The 27,590-nt window shown below is 34.4% G+C and overlaps 1 protein-coding gene across 1 annotated transcript; it reads right to left on the reverse strand.

Annotated features, from left to right (window-relative positions):
* Positions 1-22,717: 22,717 nt before the first annotated feature.
* On the reverse strand, positions 22,718-24,197 carry LOC131646654 (histone-lysine N-methyltransferase ASHR2-like). The gene has a single exon (XM_058916638.1). It carries the CDS (start codon positions 24,054-24,056, stop codon positions 22,977-22,979), a length of 1,080 nt encoding a protein of 359 aa, XP_058772621.1. The 5' UTR covers positions 24,057-24,197; the 3' UTR covers positions 22,718-22,976.
* Positions 24,198-27,590: the final 3,393 nt, after the last annotated feature.

Consider the following 27,590-nt stretch of genomic DNA (forward strand, 5'->3'; position numbering starts at 1 on the left):
CGCCCTTACTTTCTTCTAGGTTAAGTAATGCTAGCTACCTTAGGCCTAACCTTGTCGCCTATGCTCATTAAGCAAACTACCCATGCTCTCTTAGCGACAAAACCCTTTCTTCACCTTGAAGTAATTTAACCCAGAAGTTTTTGAACCACATTTGTGTTCATTAAGCGCTTTCATGTTTCCTGGATTAGCGAGGATGCAACTTTTCTTGCTAAGCGCGCCTACATTATTGGCTTATCGAGCCTTGACTTTTTGGGAAAAAATTTGACTTGGTCTCTTGTGCTGTTTTGGTGATTTCTTGAACTTTTTTTTCTTGTTTTTAATAAAGGGTCTTGTTAAATAAAGTCACGTTTAAAGTTTCAAAACATTGACTGCAGGCATTCCTAGAGAATATTTCTACATATAGATGATTAATTTGTGTCCATGGGGCACATGTTAGCATTAGCCTTTAATAAATGCATAGTTAAAATATTTAGACATGCATTTTTTAATCATTTTTCATTGATAAATTAGGGGTTTTCATTTGATTTCTTATAAAATGAGTTAATAAATGCTTACTATTTAATGTATTTTTGACACTTATCACACATATGATCATTATAACAAAAAAGTCAAATGATATGACATTCTCGTCACTGGAACATTGATGTTTCTTTAGAAACTATTCACTATTTACATTATTGAATACATGTTTTGATATTATTACCAGCTTTACGAGTACATACATGCAGGCGGATCCAGACATTATATATTGGTGTGGCTAAACATAAAAGAAATATAAATTATATTATATTCAAAATAAAAAATAATATAGTTTAATGAAGCACATTTACTAGTGGCGGATCTTGTCAAAAATATTAGAGGGAGCATCAAATATTATAATTACAAAAAATTTACAATCATATAAATTTTTTTTCAAAGATTTGAAATATATTAACACATTAATTATAAGTTATATTTTACTTAATTATGTAGTTTTATTTTAAAGAATTTTTTTAAGATTATGATGGTTGTCTACGCGGTTTATTAATTTAATTAATAAAATATTTTTGAATTTATGTCAATTATTATAAATTGTTATTTACACTTAATAAAAAAACAAAAACTTATTTTAACAACATATAGTGCATAGGAGTTGTAATTTATGATGTCTTTATTATAATTTTTTAATTTATACTGCTATACTTATAGTTTAAATCTATTTAAAATTGAGTTGACAAGAACTCACAAACTTATATATTATATAAATTTTTAAATATTATTAATGTTTATTATAATAAATTATCAATTATATAATATAATTACTGAATATATTGGTTAGCTTTTGAAAAGGAGGTCAAGGGTTCTAGTCTTTTAGATTGTAGGTTTTTTTATTCTAAATAAAATAATATAAATAATACAACACAAAAAATATATATTCAATAATAAAGTAAGTTGTTTCAGTAAATTAGTATAAAGCTTGTATGCAGGTTTCTTTAATTTAATTAACTAAGTGTATATATATAATATAAAAAGAAATTGAAAACTGGTGTGACTATAGCCACACCCTGCCACAATGTAGGTCCGCCCCTGCATACATGATGATATAAATTAGGATATATAGACGAGTGATTAAATAAATGAACAAGATTCATTTATGATTCATTGGTGCACTTTTACAATGCACATACATGATGAAGGGCTATTCAATCAAATATGTAGTCATAAAATCTTAGTCGTACTAGGATTATGAGTTTTTATTATATCAAATTTTCCATTCAATTCGATCATATGTAATATTGTATACACAAGGTTCCCTTATTTTGGATTTGGTTTTTATGGACAAAGTATTGATGTTGTTGTTCGTGCAACGCTCATGATCAATCCAATTTTGACATGACATAGTTTTGCACTACTATAAGTGATCGATCAATGTCTGACTCATGAGAATTCATAAGAATCTATTGAAAATAATATATATACAAAGCATGAAGAGCATGGTAGTTATGATGGTAAGCCTACATAATATCATAACTACCTAAACTAACAATTAACTAACTAAACTACCATAAGGAACAAGTTAGTTATCATCTACAGTTTCATGGTGTAATATCCCCCCACAAGTTGGAGGATAGATATTGATCATCCCCAACTTGGATAGTAGATTATGAAATGGAAGAGGCAGCATCGTTTTGGTGAAGAAACCAACCAATTGATCTTTGGACGAAACTGGTAATAGCTTGAACACGTGAGCTAGGAGCTTTTTGCGAAAAATGTGGCAATCAATTTCCAAATGTTTGGTGCGTTCATGAAACACTAGGTTAGCAGCAATATGAATGGCACTTAAATTATCACAATACAAAACCGGAGGCTTGGATGAGGAAACATGAAGATCACGAAGAAGATATATCAACCATTGCATTTCACAGGTGGCAGCTGCAAGGGCACGATATTCAGCCTCAGATAAGGAGCGAGAAACTGTGAGTTGCTTCTTTGTGCGCCATGAAACAAGTAACTTGCCAATGAAGAAACATTCGCCAGATATGGAACGTCTCGTATCTGCACAACCAGCCCAATCTGCATATGAAAATCCAATCAACTGAGTGGGAGATTGTCGTGGGAAAAATAAACCACGAGCAGGACAACCTTTGAGATAATGAATGACACGTGTAGCTGCCTTGTGGTGAGTGATGGTGGGAGTGGTAAGATATTGGCTCAGTTGTTGTGTGATGAAGGTAATATCGGGTCGTGTGGCTGAAAGGTATGGGAGGCAACCAACCAGACGTCTATATTCAGAGATATCATGATATGATGGAGTATTATCATGATGTAGCTTGATGGTTGGATCAGCAGGGGTGGAGACAGGTTTAGAGCCAAGATATCCTGTATCTGAAATGAGGTCTAAACAATACTTGCATTGACAAACTGTGATACCTTGAGAAGAATGTGCTACCTCAAGGCCAAGAAAGTACTTAAGGTGTCCAAGATTTTTGATTTGGAACGTGTGATGCAAGATAGATTTGATGTGATCAATTTCAGATAAGGAATTTCCAGCAACAATGATGTCGTCAACATACACCAAGAGAAGTGTGAATGAGTGAGTACCTTGTTTTCTAACCAAAGAATGATCAGGATTGGCTTGTTTGTAATATTGAGCAAGAAGTGTAGTAGTAAGATTTTCGTGCCATTTGCGACTGACTTGTTTGAGTCCATAAAGGGACTTAACAAGTTTGCACACTTGATTGGGTTTGGTTGATGTAATGCTAGGTGGAAGAGACATATACACATCCTCTTGTAATTCTCCATGTAAGAACGCGTTGTTGACATCTAATTGATGTATGATCCAATTATGCATAGATGCAAGAGCAATCACCATTCAAACTGTGGTCATTTTCGTAACAGAAGAATAGGTATCAAAGTAATCGAGGCCTTCAATCTGATTAAAGCCTTTTCCAACCAAACATGCTTTAAATCTTTCAACTGAGCCATCTGCATGAAATTTGACTTTGTATACCCATCTGCACCCGATTGGTTTGATGTTAGGAGGTGCATCAATAAGTTACCACGTGCCTCTTCTTTCAAGAGTTGATAGTTTAGCTTGCATGGCCTGATTCCAACACTCAAACTTGCTGGCTTCAGCATAGGTCCTTGGCTCATGGAGGGTATTAATGGACATGATAAAGTGATGAAAATAAGGAGATAATGAAGAATAAGAAAAATAGTTAGATAAAGGATATGAAGTATCTGATGATGGTTGATGAGCCTGACAGTGAATGAATTGCACAAGTAATCTTTTAGGTAAGTTGGAGTATGTCTAGTTCTAGGTGGAAGTTGGTTTAATGGTGCAGATGTAGGAACAGGTATGGTTGGGGCATCAAGTACAGGAACAAGTTGTTTTGATGGTGTAGTTGTAGGAGCAGGTATGCTTCGGGCATCAGGCTCAGGGTGGAGAGGAGTTTGTGCTACAGGAATTGGTGGTGGTGTGTTAGTGACAGGTAACTCAGTGAGGGGTGGAGTAGGAGATGAAATGGCAAGAATTGTAATGTCAGATTTGGAAGTGAGTTCATGTTTGGAATTTTGGTAAACTTGGCATTTAGATGTAAGTGTGGATTTTTGAGAGGTGTAAGGTAATATGGTCTCATGAAATGTTACATGTCTAGAGATGAATATTTCATTGGTATGTAAATCAAGAATAATGCTACCTTTCAATCCTGCCTTGTAACCCAAGAAAACAACCTTTCTAGCTCTAGGGTCAAGTTTGGATCTATCATTTTGAAGGGTGGAAGCATAGACACGGCAGCCAAAAATTTGAAATTCTGAATATCAGGTAGTTGATCAAAAAGAATGTGATAGGGTGATTTCTGGTTGAGTAATGGTGAAGGTATCTGATTCATTAGGAAAACATCATGTTGGATAGCATAAGACCAGAAATGCTTTGGCAACTTAGATTGGTAAAGTAATGCTCTACCTATGTTAAGTATATGCTGGTGTTTTCTTTCTACACGACCATTTTGTTGAGGTGTATCACCACATGATCTATGATGCTGGATACCCTTAGAACTATAGAACTGTGGCATGATGAACTCTGGGCCATTGTCAGACCTGACAGTTTTAGGGGTAATGTGATGTTGGGTTTCAATCATGGTAATGAACTCTTTTACATAAGGAGCAACATCAGCTTTGGTTTTAAGACAAATAATCCAAGTGAATCTGCTATGGTCATCTAAAATAGTAAGAAAAAAATCTATGACCATGGAAAGATTGAATGGACATAGGTACTTAAATATCAAAATGTTATGGTCATCCACAAATGTGAGCTTTATTATGAGAAATTGTCGGATACAATTGTGTCATCTTGTACAATCTATCATTAGACAAATGTCCTAGTCTAAAATGCCAAAGTGAAGTATAAGGGATGGTAACATTACAAGAAGGAACTTCTAAAGTATTGACATAATTCTTAAGGTAAGGTGAATGGTTGGTTTGGTGGTTAACATCTTGATGTACTTACAATTGATAAAGTCCATTCACTGAATCAGCCAAACCAATCATCTGAAATGTTTTCATATCTTGTATTTGACAAGAAAAAGCATTGAAAGTAAGTTGACAATTTTGAGACTGACACAATTTGGAATCTGAGATAATATTTAATTGAAATTCAGGGGAGTAAAGAACATTTGTAATATAGAGTTGAGATGAGAATTGGACATTTCCAGCATGATTGACTAACACAGAATTACTATTAGGTAAATGTACCTTAAGAGGTTTAATGCAATAGAATGCAGTGAAATAAGATATAGATGAACAAATGTGATCATTTGCTCCAGAATCAAGAAGCCAAACAACCTTATTATGACTTACATGACAAGTTATGATACTTGGGATACCTGACTGGTGAATCTCATCTGATGAATGATTAGGATGAGCAGAAATAGAAGTGTGGACTTGGTTGGTGCATGAGCCAGTTTCAGGACCTGCTGAAGGAATCAAGTTAGCTTGTTGGAATAAGGTCATGAGCTGGTCATACCTCTATGGAGTGAGACCAGGAGTGGCTTCTTGTTGAGTGCTCTCAGAAGTATTGGATTGAGACTCAATGTTGTTGCTGCTGGAAGAATGGGACTTGTTGGTATTTGGATGTCCATGCTTCTGATAGCAAAATTCAATGGTGTGACCATACTTGTGGCAATGTGTACAATATCTTGAGTTCCCTCTACCATTGTTGGTACTTCTACCACGAACAAAAGATCTCTTTGAATCAGAAGCATTAGCAAGGATAGGATCATCCACAACAGGTGTAGAATTACAATTACTTTCTTCTTGTGCCACTAAGGAATAGACTTTATTGATGGAAGGTAAACATTCCATAAGCAAAACCTGAGTCTTAACAACTGAAAATTGATCATTTAATCCAGTAAGAAACTGAATAACTTGATCTTCAAGAATGTATTGTCTTGCAGAACGCATAGCATCACATCTACATGGATGATGGCAAGTGCATGAAGGTATGGGACGATAGGCATTGATTTCATCCCAAAGAGCCTTCATTTCAATGAAATATGCAAGCACAATTTTAGAACCTTGTTTCATATTATTCAAATGAAAACGCAAATGAGCGATACGAACACGGTCGATCTTGGAGAATCTTTCTTTGAGATCATTCCATACGTCAATGGAATTTTCATGAAACACAATAGTTTGAGCAATAGAATCAGATACAACATTGATTAGCCAAGAATGTACCATATGGTTGCATCATTCCCATGTAGCGCGATTCAAATCATCATTTGGAATCTCCATGGATCCATCAATGATGGCAAGCTTATTCTTTGCGCCAAGTGCTCGACGCATTGACCGGCTCCAAATCGCATGATTGTTACCATCGAGTTTGGATGCGACGGTTATAGAATTAGGACCATCACTGGGGTGAACATAGAGAGGAGAATCGGTTTGTGTCGGAGGTGGAGCTTTAGGTGGCATGGTGAACAAGAATCAATGGAAGTTGGTGTAAAGGATAGAAGGATAGCACCGTTTCAAAAAAAACTAATGGTGGAACAAAGATGAAAGCATAAAGCTTCAAGAACAAACAATGGTGAAAGTGCAGCAAGAAAAAAAATCAAAACTTTTTGAGGAAGAAAGAGAAAGAAATCACTCAAGATGCTTGCGAAGAAGATGAATGAAAATCATAAAGTTTCTCTCCAGGAGAGAGCTCCTGATACCATGTTATGAGATGAAACTGATCTTCATTAGATTGAGAAATATGGTACAAGAGGTATATATACAAAGCATGAGGAGCATGGTAGTTATGATGGTAAGCCTACATAATATCATAACTACCTAAATTAACAATTAACTAACTAAACTACCATAAGGAACAAGTTAGTTATCATCTACGGTTTCATCGTGTAATACGTATCAAATGAGAACTTTGCCTATAATGAGAACTGAGAACTTTTAATAATAACCATTGAATTTGAATTAATGACTCAGATTTATCTCATATCTTAAAATATTTAATTAATGTTTAAGTGAACAAGATATTATGTAATATGTATTTAACATATGAGGTAAATCTGAGCCATTAATTCAAATCCAATGGTTATTATTAAAAGTTCTTAGTTCTCATTATAGTCAAAGTTCTCATTTGATACGTCCCTATATATATATATATATATATATATATATATATATATATATATATATATATATATATATATATATATATATATATATATATATATATATATATATATATATATATATTGTATTACTGGTTTTAATTTTCTATGTCTCTTAAATAACTCATGTGGATACATGATGATATGTCAAATAGTCGTTATTTAGCATTCCATTTTTATGTAAAGTTTGTATTTTTAGTTGACTTTATAAGCTTTTAACTACATTTGCTTTAAAATTGATTTTAGGGAGAAATATAAAATTGACTTTAGAACACAGACAACCTTTCCCATAGGCAACACGACCAATTCGTGTTGGGAAGACACAATTGTGTTTTTCTTCAACTTCTATAATATTTGTCTTAAAAATTCTTAATGTAGTCGCCTCAACATTATTGCTTCATTACGTTATTTGCTTTATAACGGAATTAAATCCTTCAAAAATTGTACAAGATTTTCATATTTCTAGGATTATCTTAGCATATAATACTTATAGTCCCTTAATTTTAGAATTTAAGCTTTTGTTCTTCTTGTTACAAGCTTTTCAGAATGTTTTCTTGCTTAATACAACTGAGGTCTATCTAATAATTATTTTATTTGCTCTCTTTATTTTATTTTATTGCTTATTTACTTTACTTATGTATTATTTACTATAATGTTTTAATTACTACTATGTCCAAATGGGAATTTTTTTTAATAACCAGTCTTTTTAAAATATTCCAGAAATAACAAGTATTTCAAACATATTACACAAATGGCCATTTTTTCTTAAATTTAACACGTTGACGCCAGGGGGATGGCGACAACACTCCTTTTATAAAGAATTCGCCATTGGGCCTGGTGACTATGTGCAATTTCTTAGTGTTGTCGCCACCCCCTGGCGACAACACCTCCCCTTTATTTTTTTTTTCAATTTTTTTATATTATCTTTTTTAGCTGGTTTTTTTTCCAATTTTTTTATATTATTTTTTTTTAGCTGCATCCAGCTGTCCCGGTCGCCTCCTTGGGTGGCGACAACACCTAATATTTTTGCCTATATATAGCAGCTCATCATGCAATCAATCTTCATTATTTTCTCATTCAATTTTTCCATTTTCACTTCACATTATTGATCATGTCTCGCATAAGACCGTAGTCATGGGAACGAACATCATCCAGCCGTCCTGTGCCGGCGCCGAAATACAAGAGATGTTATGGTCATGTAATTTTTTCCCCGGTCAAACCCCCTATGGCGGTGACGTTTTGGAACATCCGTGACTTCAACAACCTGAAGCGGACTCTGATGGCACAGTTAGAAGGGGAGTACAGTCCCGGAGAAGAAATAAAAAGGATTCAGAGGCTTAGAACAAGGGTGTCACTTTGGACCGGAGAGACGATCCGTTGGTGGGTTGATGTGAAAACCGACCTTGATACTGAACAAATAATGGACGGAACAGATGACATTGTTTTAACCGCTATAATTGCCTAGATTTTAATTGTTTGTTGTGTTGTTTGTTGTGTTATTTGTTGTGTTGTTGTGTTGTCTTTTCAAATGTTTCCTTTAGGTAAAAATTTATTTCTAGTCCTAGTTTTTGTTGTTTGTCATATGTGTTGTAACCCAGCTAATTAATGAAAAAAAGTCCATTTCATTGATAAAATAAATTACAAATATCATTGCACCTAAAAACTATGTTGTGGAGCTAGATCCACGATTGGGACATTTGTTCCTATTATGTCCTACCTCACGACATATACTACACTTCCTCTGCATTTTTTCAGTGGCGTCCATTTCGGTTCTAATACGCCTGCTATTTGGTCGACCGCTTTTATTCCGTCGCATTAAATCATTATGCCAAACTGTTTCCCCCTCGTACACAGGCCAATATGCCTCCATCGCTACCACCGGAAAGTAATTGTCGTATACGTTGAGCAACGTTGATACCTTGTAAATTTCTGATACCAATGATAATGCATCAAAGTGAGTATGTGAACATGCTGCAATGACATGGGAGCAAGGCATGCGATAGGCTTGAAATTGGCCACAGTCGCACCAACGATCTGGGATTGAGACGCGATACTCTTGTCGTGGCAGCCCCTAGTTGTGGTCAATTGTTTCTTTGACACTGAAGGTGTGGCCATGACGGTCGAACTCTGTCACTCGATGAGTGTTCCCCTTGGTATATTCTTGTTGTATATATTTCATGCAGACATCACTGTATACCTGTTGTGTTTGTAACACTAAATTCCACCGCCTACCTCTTGTGGCGAACAAAGTTGCCATCCGAAAACACGTTGCACTAACCAAAGCAGTTACAGGCAGGTTTCGTATACCTTTGAAAACCCCGTTCATTGATTCCACAAGATTTGTAGTCATGTGTCCCCCACCTAGCCCCATCGTCGTATGACCTAGTCCATCTCGCTCTGTCAATGCTGTCAATCCACCTCCCTGCATCTGGATTTGACAACGCTATTTCTCTGCGGTAGTATTGAAATCCAGGTTGGTTTAAGGCATACCCCGCGTTCACCAAGTGGTTCTTCAAAAATTTATCTTTGATCTCTCTCATAAAATTTTGTGCGATATGCCTAATACAGTAGACATGCTTAGACGGGGGGAATCTCTCTCACCTCTTACACAAGCATGCATGCAGGCTAGGGAATCTCTTACACACCTATGCATTTATGGAAGTCGCCAATGGGGGTGGCGACAACATTGTTTTTTAAGAGTTGTCGCCAATGGGGGTGGCGACTACATTGATTTTATAGAGTTGTCGCCAATGGGGGTGGCGACTTGCTTCGAGGCAAATGTTCAACCATTGCATGCAATTGTCTTGTCACACTTATTTATGTGTTTTAATTGAGTTTCTTTTGGCTATAAATAGGACCCCAAACTTGTTCATTTTCATCATCACCAAAGAACTTTCATCAGAGCAACTAGTTTATAACTCCTGCAAACATGTCTCTCCTAACTATGGGTCAAGAGCATCGAGGAACCATAGCAAACATCGCCGATTACGTAAGTTTGAGTAAACATTTAATTTTTTTAATTAAGTTTACTAATTTCAAACATTCAAATACTTATGGTTCATCATTTTTTTTATAGGATTTCACGAGATTTAGGACCCGTGCGAAACCGATGAATGCTCCCGACCCTTGGATTGTGTCTTATGTTGAACGTGCGGGATTTGGGAAGGTAATGAATTTAATACATACCTCAATTGATACTAAGTTTATATTAGCATTGTGTGAGCGCTGGAGGCCCGAGACTCATACTTTTCACCTTCCAACGGGTGAATGTACCGTCACGCTAGAGGACGTGTACATGTTATTGGGTCTCAACACAAATGGAAAAGCTGTGTTTGGAAATGTCCAACAACCCAATGCTCTATGCGTCGAAATGTTGGGTGTAGATTTAATATAGGGTGAGGGGCGACAAAGAGGTAGGGGCCAAGGTATTAACTTTGCTGGCCTTCAAAAAGCTTATGATGACCTTAAGTTGAATCAGTTTTCTAGCGAAGAAAGTAAACTACAAAAAACTAGAATGTATATTATATTGTTATTTGGTAGGTTTCTATTTCCCGAAGGCACGGGGAATAGTGTTAATTTTATGTACTTGTGTCTACTTTAGGACATTGATGCAATTAAGACGTATAGTTGGGGTTCAACGGTGTTGGCATACCTCTATAGCTCCTTGTGCAAATGTGCAACAAAGGATAATTATATATTTAATGGATGTGCATTCTTGCTACAAGCATGGGGATGGTGGAGAATGTCGGTATTAGCCCCTGAAAACCCGCACATTTACGTCTTCCCTTACGCGTCAAGGTAACTTAATAATCTTATTTTAATTAGTGTATTTTTTTCTATTATTAATTGTAACTATATTGATTTTTATTTTTGAATTTGTTTAGGTTTAATGCAACTGAGTTGGATTACACTAATACGCCTGTAAACAAAATCTTGTTTTACCGCCAACTATTGGATCAACTACGACCCCAAGATGTAATACCACTAAAAATATATTTGTAAAATAAACTATCTTCTATAATTTGAAATTAATATTTTTTCGTTGCAGTTTATTTGGAGACCTTACTTGGAACTGGACCATGTACCCGAACCTAGAGAGGCGGCTGTTTGGACGGCAAAATCACCCATCATACGGTTCACCACTGTGAAGATGCACCAAAGTGACCGTGTGAAGCTCCAATTCGGCATGCATCAAAGTATCCCTGACCCCCCTAAGCCTGAGTCGTTGGCACCTTGGCATATGCAAAAGGTTAGTCAACAGTGGTACGTAGAAAATTGGAAGACGTTTGCTAAAGAGCAGCGTAAAATATGGGCTCGTCGTTCCACCACTGTCCTACAATTTCCTGTGGCGCCGGATGAAATGAAACCAACGGCTGAATATGTCAACTGGTACAAAGCAATCACAAATCCCGAAATGTTTGTGTCTGACCCTTTCTATTTGGCAGACCCGCGAGCACAACAACCATATTTTGGAGGACAACAACAACAACCGCATATTTTCCAACAACAACAGCAACAACAACAAAATTTCCAACAACAACCGCCACCATATTTCCAACATCAACAACCACCACCAAATTTCTAACAACCAAATTACCCACAACAACAACCACCCAATTACCAACAACAACCAATAAACCAACAAACACCTATTTACCAACAACAACCACAACAACAACAATTCCAACAATACCACCACCAACAACCATTCCAAACTCAACCACAAACTTAAGCCCACCACCTACGCTTCCAAGAACTCAATATGGCGAGCTCTTCCAGATCACCACCACTTACCCCCGACATAGGCATACAAGAAGAATACCCGCCATACAACTCATTCGACCAACAAACATCACAATACCCCAACCAACCATTGAACTTCAATACTCCACAACAACCAGGGTATTTTAACCAAACCGAACCCACCACCAACTTCCAAAGACCAAACTTCGAGGCCGCACCCACTAGGCGAAATTTCAACCCACCAAGATAAAGCTTTGAAGGCGCCGCGGGCACCCGCCTTTCCTATAGCGGGAATTCTAGAGGTCAAGGACGACTCACAGATTTTGTAGACCTGGAATGCATTGAGGGGCCGTCGACTCAAACACCAGAGGAACCAAATAGAGGGGGGCGTCGTCGCAGGAATAGGGGAGCACTCCCAAATCGTGAACCTTCGACACGAGTTATTAGACAACCTGAGTGCGGATCGTACCATGGTCCACGCGGCGGTCAATAAAATTTTTATTATTATCATTAATGTATTTTGTGGTTTTTTTAATTTTAATGTACTTTTTTAATTTTAATGTACTTTTTTAATTATGATTAATGGTTAATGTATTTGGTACTTTTTTATTTATTGATATTATTTTTCCAAACTAAAAATATAGTTAAAAATAATAGGTAAAAAAAATAATATAAAAAAAATTGAAAAAAAATAAAGGGGGGGGGGGGGGGGTGTTGTCGCCGGGGGGTGGTGACAACACCTGTTTTCTGCATGCATTCGCCAGGCCCATTGGCGACAACATTATGGGCTAAGTGTTGTCTCCACCCCCCTGGCGACAACGTGTAATTTTTTAAAAAAAGTTGCCATTTGTGTAATATTTTTGAAATACTTGTTATTTCTGGAATTTTTTTAAAAAAAACTGGTTATTCAAAAAAAAAAATCTCCAAATGGTCCACTATCTTAATATATTGGAGACTGACGCTAGGTTGTGCATAAATCATTGTTATTTTTCGTTGTTGTTGGATAAAATATTTTAAAATAGTTTTATCGCTGAATAAAAATTTTTCAACTAAACACATAGATTTCTTACACACCATAGGAATTTCTATTTTTGTCTCCAGTTTCCGTAAATGGATCTCCAGAAGCACCCCATATTTTGAAAAAAATTTGATTTCTTTCGTAAATGTATCTACGGAACCATACAAAATCAAAGAAATCATATTTAAACACACTTTTTTTCAATTTAAAAATACTTTTGTAGATGCATCTACGGAAGGTGGTGAAAACAGAGTGTTCCGTAGATCTACAGAACAGTTTGCTATTTTTTGAATTCATTTCATTTTCATTTAAAAACTCCATTTTTTTAAACACACACATTTTTTAATTCAGAAATACATATAACGACAACAATAAGTAGACCAATAAAAGTACAATATATAAATAATGTCGGTCAAATACATAGTCGAGTACATCATCAAATACATAAACAAATCAAATATAAATACATCATAAAAAAAACTATTGAGTATGCCGGGTAGCATCCTGCGTACCATTCTGCCTTGGGGTGGCAAACGGGCATGCCCTCCCCACAAAAGCCCGCGAAAAATGGGGTGGGGTGGGGGCGGGCATATTTGAGAGCGTTGGTCTAAATTCTTGTCCCGCTCCGCATAAAAATGAGGGCGGGACGGGAAAAGCCCGCGTGCATTGAACCTTTTTGGCCTAAAAATAGTAAAATTGTATGAAAAATCTCATGCCTGCAAAAGCCCGCAAAAAATGGGGCGGGACGGACACATTAAAGGAAGCGAGCCTAACCCCTTGCCCCTCCCCCCGAAAAAGTGCGGACAAAACGGGCTTTCCACGCGGGCCGAGCCCATTTTTCCATCCCTAATCTTGCCCATGTCCTCCACCTCCGTCTCCACCTCTGCTGGCTCTACCCATAGCGTCAAGTGTCCCACGGGTCCTGACTCGATGTCGACGGTACAAAAATGCACTCTTTGCCAGCCTGGTCATATCGTCCAGCACACACCTATAAGCAGTCCCCTCAAAGATAAACCCTCTGCAATGGCTCTGAGGCCCCTGTCAACTATCTCACAACACAGAGGAAGAAGATCCTGAGTGTGGTCCAACTGAGCCTAATGCGCACGGAGAATCTCCTCGTGGGTTGGTCTGGGCGGACCTCCCTCGACAATTGGAAGTATGTAGGGGTGTGAGACTCTCTAGTACCAGGAGATGTATCCCTCGACACAGCTCCAGTCATGCTTTGATGGCGTCGCCCGTGCCTCCTCAGAGACCATGGGAGTTGTTTGATTTTTGGGTTGGGAGAGTTTTTGAGAGAGAGTAAGTGAAAACTGAAGAATGGGGAGGGGAAGGGTCTGACGCGAACTATAACATCAAATGGTTCCGTAGATGTATCCACGGAAGGCTTCCGTAGGTGCATCTACGGAGCAAAGTAAACTTAAACAAAAAAAAGAGGTGCTTCCGGATATCCATCTACGGAAGCACGATAACAGTTTTATCATTTCGGTGGTGCGCCTAAATGTTAAATTTTCATTGTAAATAAACATTTTGCATTACAATTGTTAATTATATGAAATAATAAATATAAAAGTCCAATCATCTGAACCATAAGATATAACTGGGTGAAGAACATAAAAGAGAAATTCAGATGTCTTTCTAACAAAAAAAAAAATACTAGTGTCTAACAAACTTATACTAAATACTCACCATAAAACGGTGAGTCATGTCATGTAATCAAAGTACAAAAGATACTTAACTAAAATTTTAATTATAAGAATTCTTGTCCGTCTTTAAAAACTTTTACCAATAATAATAATAATAATAATAATAATAATAATAATAATAATAATAATAATAATAATAATAATAAATAGTAGTATTTAATCTATTATCATAAGAAGCCACAAACCCAATATTTTATTATTGTTATAAATCATACCAAATTTTAATTTTAATTTGTTAAGCTAATCATCACACCAATAATAAAAAAAATGATTTCACATAAACCATACCAATAAGATTTTATGTGAAACTAGTAGGATACCCGTGCTATCGCACGGGTCTGGTCGAGGTTTCACATTACATGTATCCAAATATCACTTGTAAAGTTCTTTTATATAAATCAACCATATATATTTCCAACAAAAAAAATAGTCAATGTTAATCCCAAAAACATAATAGTTAACAATAAAAGAGCTAATAATACATCAATTTTTTTAGCTCTTTAAGTATAAACAATAAACACATGGATTCATATTACACATATCAATGACTAAATTATTAAATATGACATCATATGTTCAGTTAGATAACATTAATATATGTATAACTTATAATCATTTATCAAAATTTAATTCATGTGTTGGGAATATCAAACATAATATAACTTATTTTGCAGTTCATAAATATTTATGTAATTTCAATCAATAACTGATATCTCATAGATACATTCACATCTACCCGTCAATTAATTTTATAACTTCAAATATATAAAACAGTAACAAAAGAAGTAGTTAAAAGATAGACATTAAAATGATCCGTCAATCACTGGTATCTCATAGATACGTTCACATCTACCCGTCAATTCAGATGAGTTAAGAAACCCCAGTTGAATCCAAATGAGTTAATTCTAAAAATTTATTAAACCTATTTGAGATATTAGCCAATTTTCCCAAACTTAAAATGTATAACAACTCCCGTCAAATGCTTAAGAGTTTCTACATTTAATGTATATTATTATAATATAAAAAAAATATAATTTTATAAGTTTAAAAAATATAATTTTAATTAAGAAATTAAACATAGTTAGAGAATAAAATTTATTAAACCTATTTGAGATATTAGCTTATTTTTTTCAAACCTAAAATGTATGCAATCTCCCGTCAAATATTAAAAGTTTCTACGTTTAATGTATACATAAAATATTTAAAAATTAAACAAATAATAAAAATATGAATATGTTAATAGAGTAATTAGATCTTGAATATGTACCATTAACAAAAAATAGAAATTTAAAACCTATGGTAAATAATATATATTTATTCTCATATATTTAAAATACTCACATTAGTCAACATTGGGTAGTGTAATAAATATAAAATCTCAAATTTAAAATGCTTTGTAACTTATTCCCGTTTATAAAAACAATCGTAGTTTATTCAATTTATAAAATTGACTATATTAATAAATTTTTATCTTTTATCATTATTTTTTATGATTACTATTTATCATTAAATTTTCATGACTATCCATTAACATATTTTTAACATGATTACAATTATGAAGTTAATTTGAAAAAATCCTGAGAAGTTTTAGTTATTTCATAAGTTTATAAAAATTACAAAATCTCAATTGATTTTGTTTTGTTTTATTAACCTTTCTATAAAAGTCTAAATAATTTCAAAATAAATTTTATCTCAAATAAATATCTAAATAATTACAAAATAATTTTTATTCTTATATTTTTATAATGAAAAACTAAATATTTAACTTTGGAATAAAAAAGTTATAAGTTGTAGTAAAAAGTTATAAATTTTATCTCTATTTTCTAGATTCACATTACACGTATCAATGACTAAATTGTTAAGTATGACACCATGTTTTCAGTTGGATAACATTAATATAGCTATAACTTATAAGAATTTATCAAATTTTAAATGTGTTTGGAATGTCAAACATAATATTACTTATTTTGCAATTCATAAATATTTACGTAGTTTCAATTATATACTAATAATATGTAACATCTTTTAAGCATTGATTCGTATTTATAATAAATCGTACAATTATTTTTATAAAAAAACATCATTATAGAAAGGTTGAATAAAATTTAATTAAAAATTTAAAATGAAAAAAAAAATCAAATGGTTTAAGTTTGGCTATAATTTTAAACATGCCCAATAATATACATTAAATTGTGTTTTTATAATGTTTATTTTAGTTTTGATTAAAATAATTTTAAGATAGATTTAAGTTTAATCATATTTTAGATAATTTTATTTAAAGAATGAATTAAGGTAATAATTTTGTATAAAATATGTCAAAAACTATTATTATTATTTTTCAGTCAATTTAAAATAGTATAATCCTATTTAATATGTCTCAATCAAATATTTAGTTAAACCATGAAAATTATATATATATATATATATATATATATATATATATATATATATATATATATATATATATATATATATATATATATATATATATATATATATATATATATATATATATATATATATATATATATATATATATATATATATATATATATATATATGAGAATGGATCATTTGACACCGGTGTCAAAGTATTAATTTTGACACTAAATCCTATCCGTTTATTATTATTATTATTAATCTAAAGGTTAAGATACATTCACTTATAACTAACACATGAATTTTTTAAGGAAATATATTTTAACCTTTGAATTGTTAAGAATATAAGGATAGGATTTAGTATCAAAATTAATACTTTGACGCCGGTGTCAAATGATTTCCTCCATATATATATATATATATATATATATATATATATATATATATATATATATATATATATATATATATATATATATATATATATATATATATATATATATATATATATATATATATATATATATATATATATATATATATATATATATATCGTAATGAATACAATGATTTATTGTGTTCATTAATTTATTCTATATATGCTATTGAAAGCTTATTATACAATTTTGATTGTTCATGAATAAAATGGACATACTTTAATACAATAAAAATATGGAACCAGAAAAAAAACTATGAGTCATGTCATATAATCAAAGTACAAAAGATACTTAACTAAAATTTTAATCATAAGAATTCTTGTCCATCTTTAAAAACTTTTACCCATAATAATAATAATAATAATAATAATAATAATAATAATAATAAATAGTAGTATTTAATCTATTATCATAAGAAGCCACAAACCCAATATTTTATTATTATTATTATTGTTATAAATCATACCAAATTTTAATTTTAATTTGTTAAGCTAATCATCACACCAATAATAAAAAAATTGATTTCACATAAACCATACCAACAAGATTTTATGTGAAATCAATCTTTTTTGTCACGCGATACAATTGTTCACTCCTGAGTCGCATCAATATCTATGTCCGACCATGTTACTTAAATATTGACCAAAAAATGAGTAACAAACTAAATTATTTAACATCAAGTAGCCAAATCTTCATCTTGCTTAAGCACCAACCAAGAAGCCACAATAGACTAGTGTTTGCAAATTTTGAAAAATCAAAGGCAATCATTCGTTGCTGCAAATGCATCATGAAATCAATCAACAATTTTAATAGTGTTTCAAACCGACTATATCTGTCCCGGCCGACCACTTCGAAAGAGTTATAATCCTTCTAAAATTTTCTCAGCACACGATAACTTTCCTACGTGTGATCACATTGTATCTAAACTTCAGGTGCATCCAACAACTCCTCGTGATCCACGCCCGAAAAATAACATGTTTGTTATTCCATATCTTCTAAATATAGAGACGGTGCCAATTCATGTTCTAAGTTTCAAATCCATTTTCAATCCATTATACTTCCTCATATACTGACTAGAGCGTTGGAGTGCTAACCTTGCATATCAACCCTATTTCCACCATGCTGGAAGCTCAAATCCGCCATTACCTTCGATCTTCATTCCATATGTGATTACAGTATAGAACTGTGGCAGAATATGTGGGAAACGAATTTTGATACTTGCATTTTCCATGATTTCATGTTTTCTCTCTGATTCATCAGTTCAACCTTCTTAGGTCACCGAATCAAGAGCATTCAAAATCGAACTCGAAGATCCATCGCATTTGATTTAATCAAGCATCATTTTAACTTAAATTACTTGAATTTCCAAATCTCTGATTCCTACGCTTCCAAGTAATGGTTGGTTCTAAACCAACTTGTTCTGCTGCTGCGCGACAAGTTGTCGCCGCTGTTGTAGATCAAGTAATGACCAATTAATTACCTTCACTTCCTATATAAAACATTGTGAATCTAGAAGTATATGTTCCATTACATCCAGATCTAGTCCATACTCCTCAGATAGTTGGATCTGTCTAGGTGCATCTCATTGGACCCCAGATTCCACCTCCAGTTACGCAACTTGAAATCTTACCTGGTCTCCAACAATTGCGAGCAAATACCAGATTGCAAGGCGCTAATGAGTTGTTGAATAACATGTACAAAATCGTTTAATAGCTGAATTAGCCAACAATAAAAGAAAGGACGATTCGCCTTGAAGAAAGCCTCCACGATGCTCCTCCATGTGAAAACACCTTCCAAGAAGATGTATCAAAGAGGACTCAAAAAGCCTATCTTGATCTAACCACGAATAAGAAAGATGAATCTCTTATATCAAATAATCAACAAAGGAGCAAGAAACACCATAGTCCTCCCCAAAGTCCCGAGGGAGAATGAGGAAGTCATGCTCCTCCTCGAATTAGGTGGAAAATCAGCCATCAAATAATTAATCGAAGCATCCTCTATGAGCCGTATTTGGATAAAAATACCAAATTCCATGGAAAAGCTTCCCAAGCTAGGAGAGTACAATGGAAAGGGAGATTTGGACGAGCTTATGCTACTTGTTAATTATCAGCTAAATTACTTTAGTATCGACGAAGCCTGCAAAGCAAGTTCTTTGCATTAACTTTGATCGGGTCAGCCAGGCTATTGTTCAATGGCTTTCTGGATAGGAGCTTTGAATCATGGATGGATTTCTGTGAACGGTTCTCAGTACATTTTACTGCTAAAAAAAGGCATCATGTGACGGTTGCTGCATTGAGCGTGATCATTCAATGGAAAAGGAGAGCATGAGTCTTACATGAGCGTATATGCCAACACCAACTCCAGCCTCCTGACAAGGAAGGAGTCCCATTGGCGGAAGGACGATTGTAACCGAGGTAAGAAGGATCGATACGAGAAGTGAGTGCCTCCAAATGCATCTTGGGAGAAGATCTACCAAGACTGTGCCAACATAGAATTCTAGAAAGGAGGAGTCCGACCCCCTTACCCTATTAGAGAGTCATCTCGAACTATTAAGTCAAAGCACTTTCGTTTTCATATAGGCCACGACCCCAATATAGAAAATTGTATCCAACTGAAGGATTCCGTTGAAGGGTTGATCAAGTGAGGTCGACTGGCCGAGTAAGTGAAGAGGGCAAAAGAGAAAGACATGAATCACCCAAGGGTAAATCTCCCTTAAAGAGTCCAACAAGGGTAAGCTCTCTTACATCGCCGTCATCACCGAAGGAGTGCCCCGGAATAACCTTCCCTCAAAGGGGACTATGAAGAAGAAAATTGACGAGATATTGGCCATCCACAAAAAATATGGAAGTGTACGATGAAGACCCCGAACCGGCCTATGTTTGGGTTCCATGACTTTGAGAAGGTGGGAGGCATTCCCAACAAGTTCATTCTCATTCATAAGAGAGCCAAAATATTCTTATTCTTCCATGAAAAATCTAATCCAACTCTAAGGTATAAACAGAAGAAGCAAAACCACATAAACCGAAATTGAAATTCATAACACCAACAATGCAGAAAAACAGAAGCAAACTTGTGAACACAACTGGTTGAAAACACTGTCGGATATCGTCAGAACTGTTCCATAACTATTCATCGTTGGACAAATACCAGCCGACACCGTTGAATCTGTTGCAGAAGGAAGCCGTCAAACAACACTGTCAGAGCTTTTGCAAACAAAACCAGCCGACACCAAAGAACTCTCTAGTCGACTTATATAAAAGCCATCCTTTGTTAAAGAATACAATAAAATACAATGTAAGTAAAAGAAGTGTCAAATAGCATAACTCTATAAAAAAACTCATTTACTTGCAAATTATTATATTGTGCATATGTAATTAATAACATAGAATGATAAAAAAAAGTGTTTATCATTACTATATTTTAGGGATGGCAAACGGGCATGCCTACCCCGTCTAAGTCCTTCCCGCAAAAGTCCGTGAAAATATCGGGCGGAACGGGACGAACATAATTATGGGTGCGGGTCCAAAACCTCGGTATGTCCCGCAAAAAAGTGGGGGTGGATAGGGAATGCCCGCGGGCTTTGAACCTTTTAGGCCTAAAAATATAAAATTTTATGTAAATGCAATGTCTACAAAAGCCCGCAAAAAATGCGGCGGGACGGAGCTGGCATATCAGAGGTTACGAGCCTAAAATCTTGACCCCGCCCGCGGAAAAGTGCAGGCAAAACGGGCATGCCTAACGGGTCGAGCCTGTTTTGCAACCCCTACCATATTTTTTATTTTCAGAATACTATATCAACATAAAAGATATTTGAAAAATTTATGTAAGCCCTCTAAAATACTCGTTCAATACAAATTTTGATTTTTTCAAACTAGGAGGTTTTTGATGTTATGAATAAAAATAAACTCTCTAAAACCCTTCCAACTAAAATCCTTAAATTCTTTTCACTAAAATCTTGCAAAATTCGAAGAATTTGACAGAACAATACAAGATAACTTTTTGTATTGTACTAAATAATTTTTTTTCTCGATTTTGGTTTGATATAAATTAATATATTTTTTACTATAATATTATTTATTAATTTAGAAAACATTAATATTCATGAATCAAAATATTAAATAATAAGAAGAAAAAAAGTTGGAGATAAAAAATTTTATTCAAATTTGTTTAATATGTTAATGTAGGAGATAAAATAATATAATTTTTATTATAATATTTTTTATTGATATATAAAATATTGATATTTATAATTCAAAATATTAAATAATAAATAGAGAAGAAAAATGATAAATAAATATTTTTTCTCTACTTTATTTGACATGTCTATAAACCGAATACAAATAATATAATTTTTATTATAATATTTTTTATTAATATATAAAATATTAATATTATATTCATGAATTAAAATATTAAATAATAAAAAAATTCATGGTTTTATCTAGGGGTGGCAAAATGGCCCGCCCGCCCCGCCTTAAGCCCTCCCAAAAACGAGCGGGGCGGGCATGCCCGCCAAGTGAAATGGAATTAAAAATCATGCCCGCCCCGCCAAGATGGCGGGTTGGCGGCGGCGGGCTTGCCCGCCTATTTTTATTTATATTTTTAATAGATTAATAGTTTTTTATCTTTTAATTAAATTTTTCACTTAATTTTTAAAACAATTTTTTATAAAACCAACTTTTTAACAAATTTTACTTAAAAAAATATTACATATATTTACAAATAAATATATAAAATAAACCATGAAGAATTGGAATTACTAGAATTAACTAAAAATAAAAGAAATTTTGGATGAGGGGCGGGTATTGGCGGACGGCGGGCATTGGCGGAGCGGGCTACGGAGGGTTTTGGCGTGGCGGACTTTGGCGAGCGGCGGGCCTAAAATCCCAACTCAACCCGCCATTTTTGGCGGGTGCGTAGGCCGGCCCGACAGACCACGGTCTATTTTGCCACTCGTAGTTTTATCCTGTCCCTTACCCTATGGTCTATCTACTATCATAAATAATATTTCCATCAAACCAAATAGGATACAAAAGAAATTGTCCCAATACCTATTTTTTAACAAATCAATAATAGAGTTATATTTAAAGAGAAATAAGGAGGAAAAAAGTACTAACTAGTTTTAATAATACACAAAAAAAAAAAAGCTTATTAAAAAAAAAATACACAAAAAAAGAATAGCCAATCATTAACTTTAGTTATAACGTGCAAACTCAGTTCTAAATAGTTTGGATAGACAGTGTTAACTCCAATTTTCTTTTCCTTTCTTAGAAAGCATTCATTCTCAACATAAACTAATGACACCATCAAAAGTACACAACTTCATATCAATTGCTATAAAAGTTTGGACATTTCTCATATAATCAAGTACAACCCAGTTGCAACGTGTTACTTTCTCTAACCATGGCTAGAAGACATGAGCTATAACCATACACATTTCTAACAAAGTCTAAATAAGTCTTTCCATAAAAGTCCAAACATTTTAACAACAAAAGCTTATATTTATAAAAGTAGATAAACTTAAACAAACCAATACAATCAGAACTTAAGTAGTAGTGTCAACTTTCAAATTACCACAGAAATTACACTCAAGAACATTAGATTTTTCACCATCTTTTGGAGGCAGAGGAGCCAAAGTACCTGCACAATTCACCTTATCACAGACAAACTTAGACAAAAAATTCACATGTGGCAGATCACTGTGGTTGTTCTCACCATCATTCCAATTTGCTTCAATCTTACACCTATCACATTCACAAGCAAAACCATAATCCTCCATCAAGATCCTTTTCCTCGTTGAGTAATCCTTATTAATTCTAAAGTAGCTTATGCAGATCTCACTTCCAACATCAACATCGTTGATCAGCCTAATAACAATATCAGTGTTATGTTCATCACCAGGTTCACCATTTTCCACATAATCAAACCTGCATGCATTAGGAATACAACCATGGTTAAAAAGAGTAGCTTTTTGGTAAATTCCATAAGCCTTAATGGATCTTTGAGGACCCTTTTGTGAATAAGGTTCCATTAAGCAAAAAGAGTTTAATCTTTCTTTTGCAATGAGTTTTGCAGCTAGTTCGGGTGAAAAATTCATGTGGGGTGGGCAAAAAGGTGAGATAAGAGAATGAATGAACTTAGCAGCACCAAATATAGCATCACTTTCATCATCATTAGGAATACTATGAAGAGAGAGTAAAGCTTGAAGATTTGATGGGGTGTGAATATCAAGATTGTAAGCAGCAACAATGAAACGAGCTTGAACTTGGAGTTCATATGGTTTTTCTGATAAAGGTGAAGTATGGTTTTGAAGATGAGAGAGTATTTGACATGACCATGATGAGTGAGATGAGTTAAGTGCAATGGAGAGACACTTTTGGCCGCAGAAATTGTAGTTTGAGCAAGAAGGACATGGAAATATTTGTGAAGGTTGTAGGGTTCTGAAGCAGTGGTGACAGTAAGGGGAGGGTGAAGGAGTGAAGAGAGGTGAAGCTGAGTAGAGAAGGAGAGGGGATTCAGTGAGGATTATTTGGCCAGCTTTGAGATCTTGTGCTGCAATAAGGCCTCTACCTTTGTTAGGTATGTTCTCCATTTTTAAGAGAGTGGTTGAAGTTGGAACAGCCATGAGTTTTGGATATGGATGAATTTGCTTCACTTCACAAGTTTTGGGATTCAAGATTCAGAGATGTGATGACCAAAGAGGTGGCAAGGGGATTCGGTGAGGATTGAAGATAGAGAATAGGCAAGAGGTGAGCCTTGACCGATGTAGTAGCACAATGCACATATTTTAATATTTTCTTGTTATAATAAAATATTCTACTCATCAATTATTTTCTTGTTATAGTAAAATATTCTACTCATCAATTATAATAAAATATTCTATTCATCAACTATTTGCACAATACACATATTTTAATATTTTCTTGTTATAATAAAATATTTTCTTGTCGACTATGATATAAAAATGTTTTATAGATCTAGTTTACTTTACACTCTAGTTAATCACTTTTTTTTTTGTTTAAGTTAATTACATTTTAAATCTTAGGTTATTTAATTGAATGTATGATTAATTTTGATCATGTTAATTTTTATAGTTAATTAATTCTTTCCTTATGTTGTTGAAGATAAGAATCAGAACTATGAGGAAGAAGATAAAGAAAATATTTTTGTTGTGAAAACGATGTCATCAACCGAGTATAATAGGGAATACAATGGGAAGCAAAAAGAACAATAAGGAATTGGTTATAACTGTTATTCTTTACTTTCTCTTTAAATCAAGATTACAAGTGTTATAAGAATAACAAATAACCCTCTCACCCTAAATTAGGATTTGCAGTATGCAATGATGAGAGACTAGTATGCTATTTATAATAAACCTAACATACTAAACTAATGGGCTTTTTCACAAACACCCGTTACAAGCTAACTTAGCGTACAAGCTAACTTAGTGTACAAGCTAACTTAGCGTACAAGCTAACTTAAATAATTGGACATAAAAAACAAGACCAATTCGAAATACTAATAACCCTAGCATTTCAACACCCACATACTACAACAATACTTCGCCTATATTATGTAGGTCTTCGACAGCAGCATGCGAACAAGCTTGGACCTCATGCCTATTCTCTGTCGAACCAAAAATCTATCCTTCGAAATAATAAAGTTCGATCCAATTCTCACAAATCTCCACCTTGGAACAAACTTTATAGTATCAAAGATCAAACTAGCTTTCTTCATGCAGCTTTATCAACTGCATACAATGGAAAAACTTCCAACTCGACAATGTCTTGGTGATCATATCAACAGCATTGTGATATGTCAAAACCTTCAGCACTTGGACTTCTCCATGCTCGACTACTCCTCTGATGAAATGCAACCTCACATCAATGTGTTTGGTTTGCTCATGATATATTGAGTTCTTCGACATGTGTAAAGCACTTTAACTATCACATTTAACAGTGATACCTCGACCTTGAAGTTTCAGCTATTTCGCAAAGCCTTCAAGCCACATTGCTTCTTTCACAATTTCAGTGAGGGCAATATATTCCGCTTCAGTGGTATTACCTTAAAAATCTTTTAAGGTATTTGGGTGATGTAGTTAATAAAGGAGTCCCATGAACTAAAGGATTGTGCCTTCTAAAGAGTGAATTGTAAGGGGGTTGAGGTCGAAAATGGAGAAGAGCTGAAAAAGTTATAAGTAAAGGGAGAAGTCGACATGATAGACGGACAAAGTGGTCGAAGTTGTGGTTGTCGACCACATTAAGAATTGAAACTTATAAAAAGTTTTGATTATGTCTATACGCTAGAGGTTGGCGTCGAAACAAGGGCTTGAGCGGGATAAATTTGAAATTTGAAAGTACCAACAGTTACAGAAGGAGTATTTCAAAACAAGCGCCAAAGACGTGAGGAGCAGTTATTTTAAGATGTGTCAAACGTTTAGCAGGTTTTAGTCTGTAGGCAGTTAGTGTGTAGTCATTATAAATAAGAGGTCCAACGAAGGATTTTGTGTGTTCATTTGTACTAAATTACTTGTAAAAAACTTCACATTCCAAGCATAAGGAAACAGAAAGTTTCAAGGGTGCTAATGTACGTGAATCACCACTTTTATTTCAATGCAATTTCCTTTCTTCTCACTTATTCCTTTTGAATATCTTGTCTTAGTCTCTTTTACTTTTGAAAAATTCTTTTACACCCTCAGTCGATAACATTAACATCTTTTGTGGAAAATCATACTTGTTCACACTTTGGAGAAAATCATTTCTCACATAGTTGAGTTTTGTATCGAATAGAGCAAGTTATACCTAGTTACATTAGCACATGTCTTAGGATCAACTAGTCGATCCTGCAAGTAACCCTTAGTTTTTAGGCTTTGGGAGGACTAGAGATTGCTTACCATTTTCCACAGTAAACAAACTTGCATACTTTGTGGGACTGTGCTAGTGTAGTTGTGTTAAAACAAGTGTTTGGGAAAGTGTATGAAACTTAGAAGTGGGAAAAAATATAGTATGCCACAAGATAAGCAACGTGCACCAAGGATGTCGGATTCTAATAACCCTAACGTGGATAAAATACCGCAAAGAACAATAACTACCACAGATACAGTAGTATCGCAAGTTACGACTTTGCCTCTGTTGACGAACGCAACCACAATAACGTCAACTACAGACACAGTTGAAACATCTATCCCCAGGTTCCTCCGGCGAGTCTGGGACCCACGATGACTACGACTTTTAAGCCTAGCATACGTCGTTTTGGCACTGCATATCCTCTTTATGGAATGTCGTATTCGTTAATGCCATGACAGCAGTCGACATCAAACGTGTCATTATTAGCAGATGACGCTCAAAATGTGAGTTCTCCCATACAAGGATCTCCACTAGAGGGAAATGCTCAAAATAGAAACAATCAGAATAGAGTGGTGTTTCCCCAACCAGCGCTGCCTCTATCGAATACATAAGTAGCGGTGCTAAGGAAAGAAATGGATGATAGTAACCATGAGTAGTTAATATGTTAACCAATCAAATGGGTACTGTTATCAGTCATGTGATACAGGAGTCTACCGAAACAAATAGGCAAGTGGTCACTCAATTGAAACACTTATGTAATTTTCTGGGGGCACCCGAAATACCCGTTCGACAGGCACCCTTTGTAGTTAGACAAATTGTTCCTGCTCAAATGGAAACAGGGGTAGTGGAAGATTAAACGGTACACCAGGGGAAAGCACCTAGACCTCAACAAAATCAAGTTGTCGAATCAGAAGTAGTGGAACACCACTCAATGGTGTTGGTTAACCGACAACAAAATGCTGATCAAATTGTTGATCAATATTGACAAGAATATTTGGCAGTAGAAAACAATTTAACTACTATTGTCAAAAGAATCATGGCTAGGAATGGTATGAGTGCCACACTATAGAGGGCAATATATGCTTCTCCGTTGGCTGAATTTATTCTCCAAACTGAATTACCTAGGGGAGCGAAAATACCAAAATACAATAAGTTTGGGGGAGAGTCCGGCGAGTCGACAATAGAACACATTGCTAGATATTTAACTGAGTCAGGGGATATGGCTCACAATGAGAATTTGAGAGTAAAAAATTTTCCCTCCTCCCTGACTAAAGCAGCTTTCATGTGGTTCACTACCTTAGCCCCAATTACAA

This window comes from Vicia villosa, linkage group LG2, assembly GCF_029867415.1.
Source record: "Vicia villosa cultivar HV-30 ecotype Madison, WI linkage group LG2, Vvil1.0, whole genome shotgun sequence".
Taxonomy (NCBI): Eukaryota; Viridiplantae; Streptophyta; class Magnoliopsida; order Fabales; family Fabaceae; genus Vicia; species Vicia villosa.

Coding starts and splice junctions, on each gene's coding strand:
- LOC131646654 (XM_058916638.1), bottom strand. CDS start 24,056: ATGGCTGTTCCAACTTCAACCACTCTCTTAAAAATGGAGAACATACCT.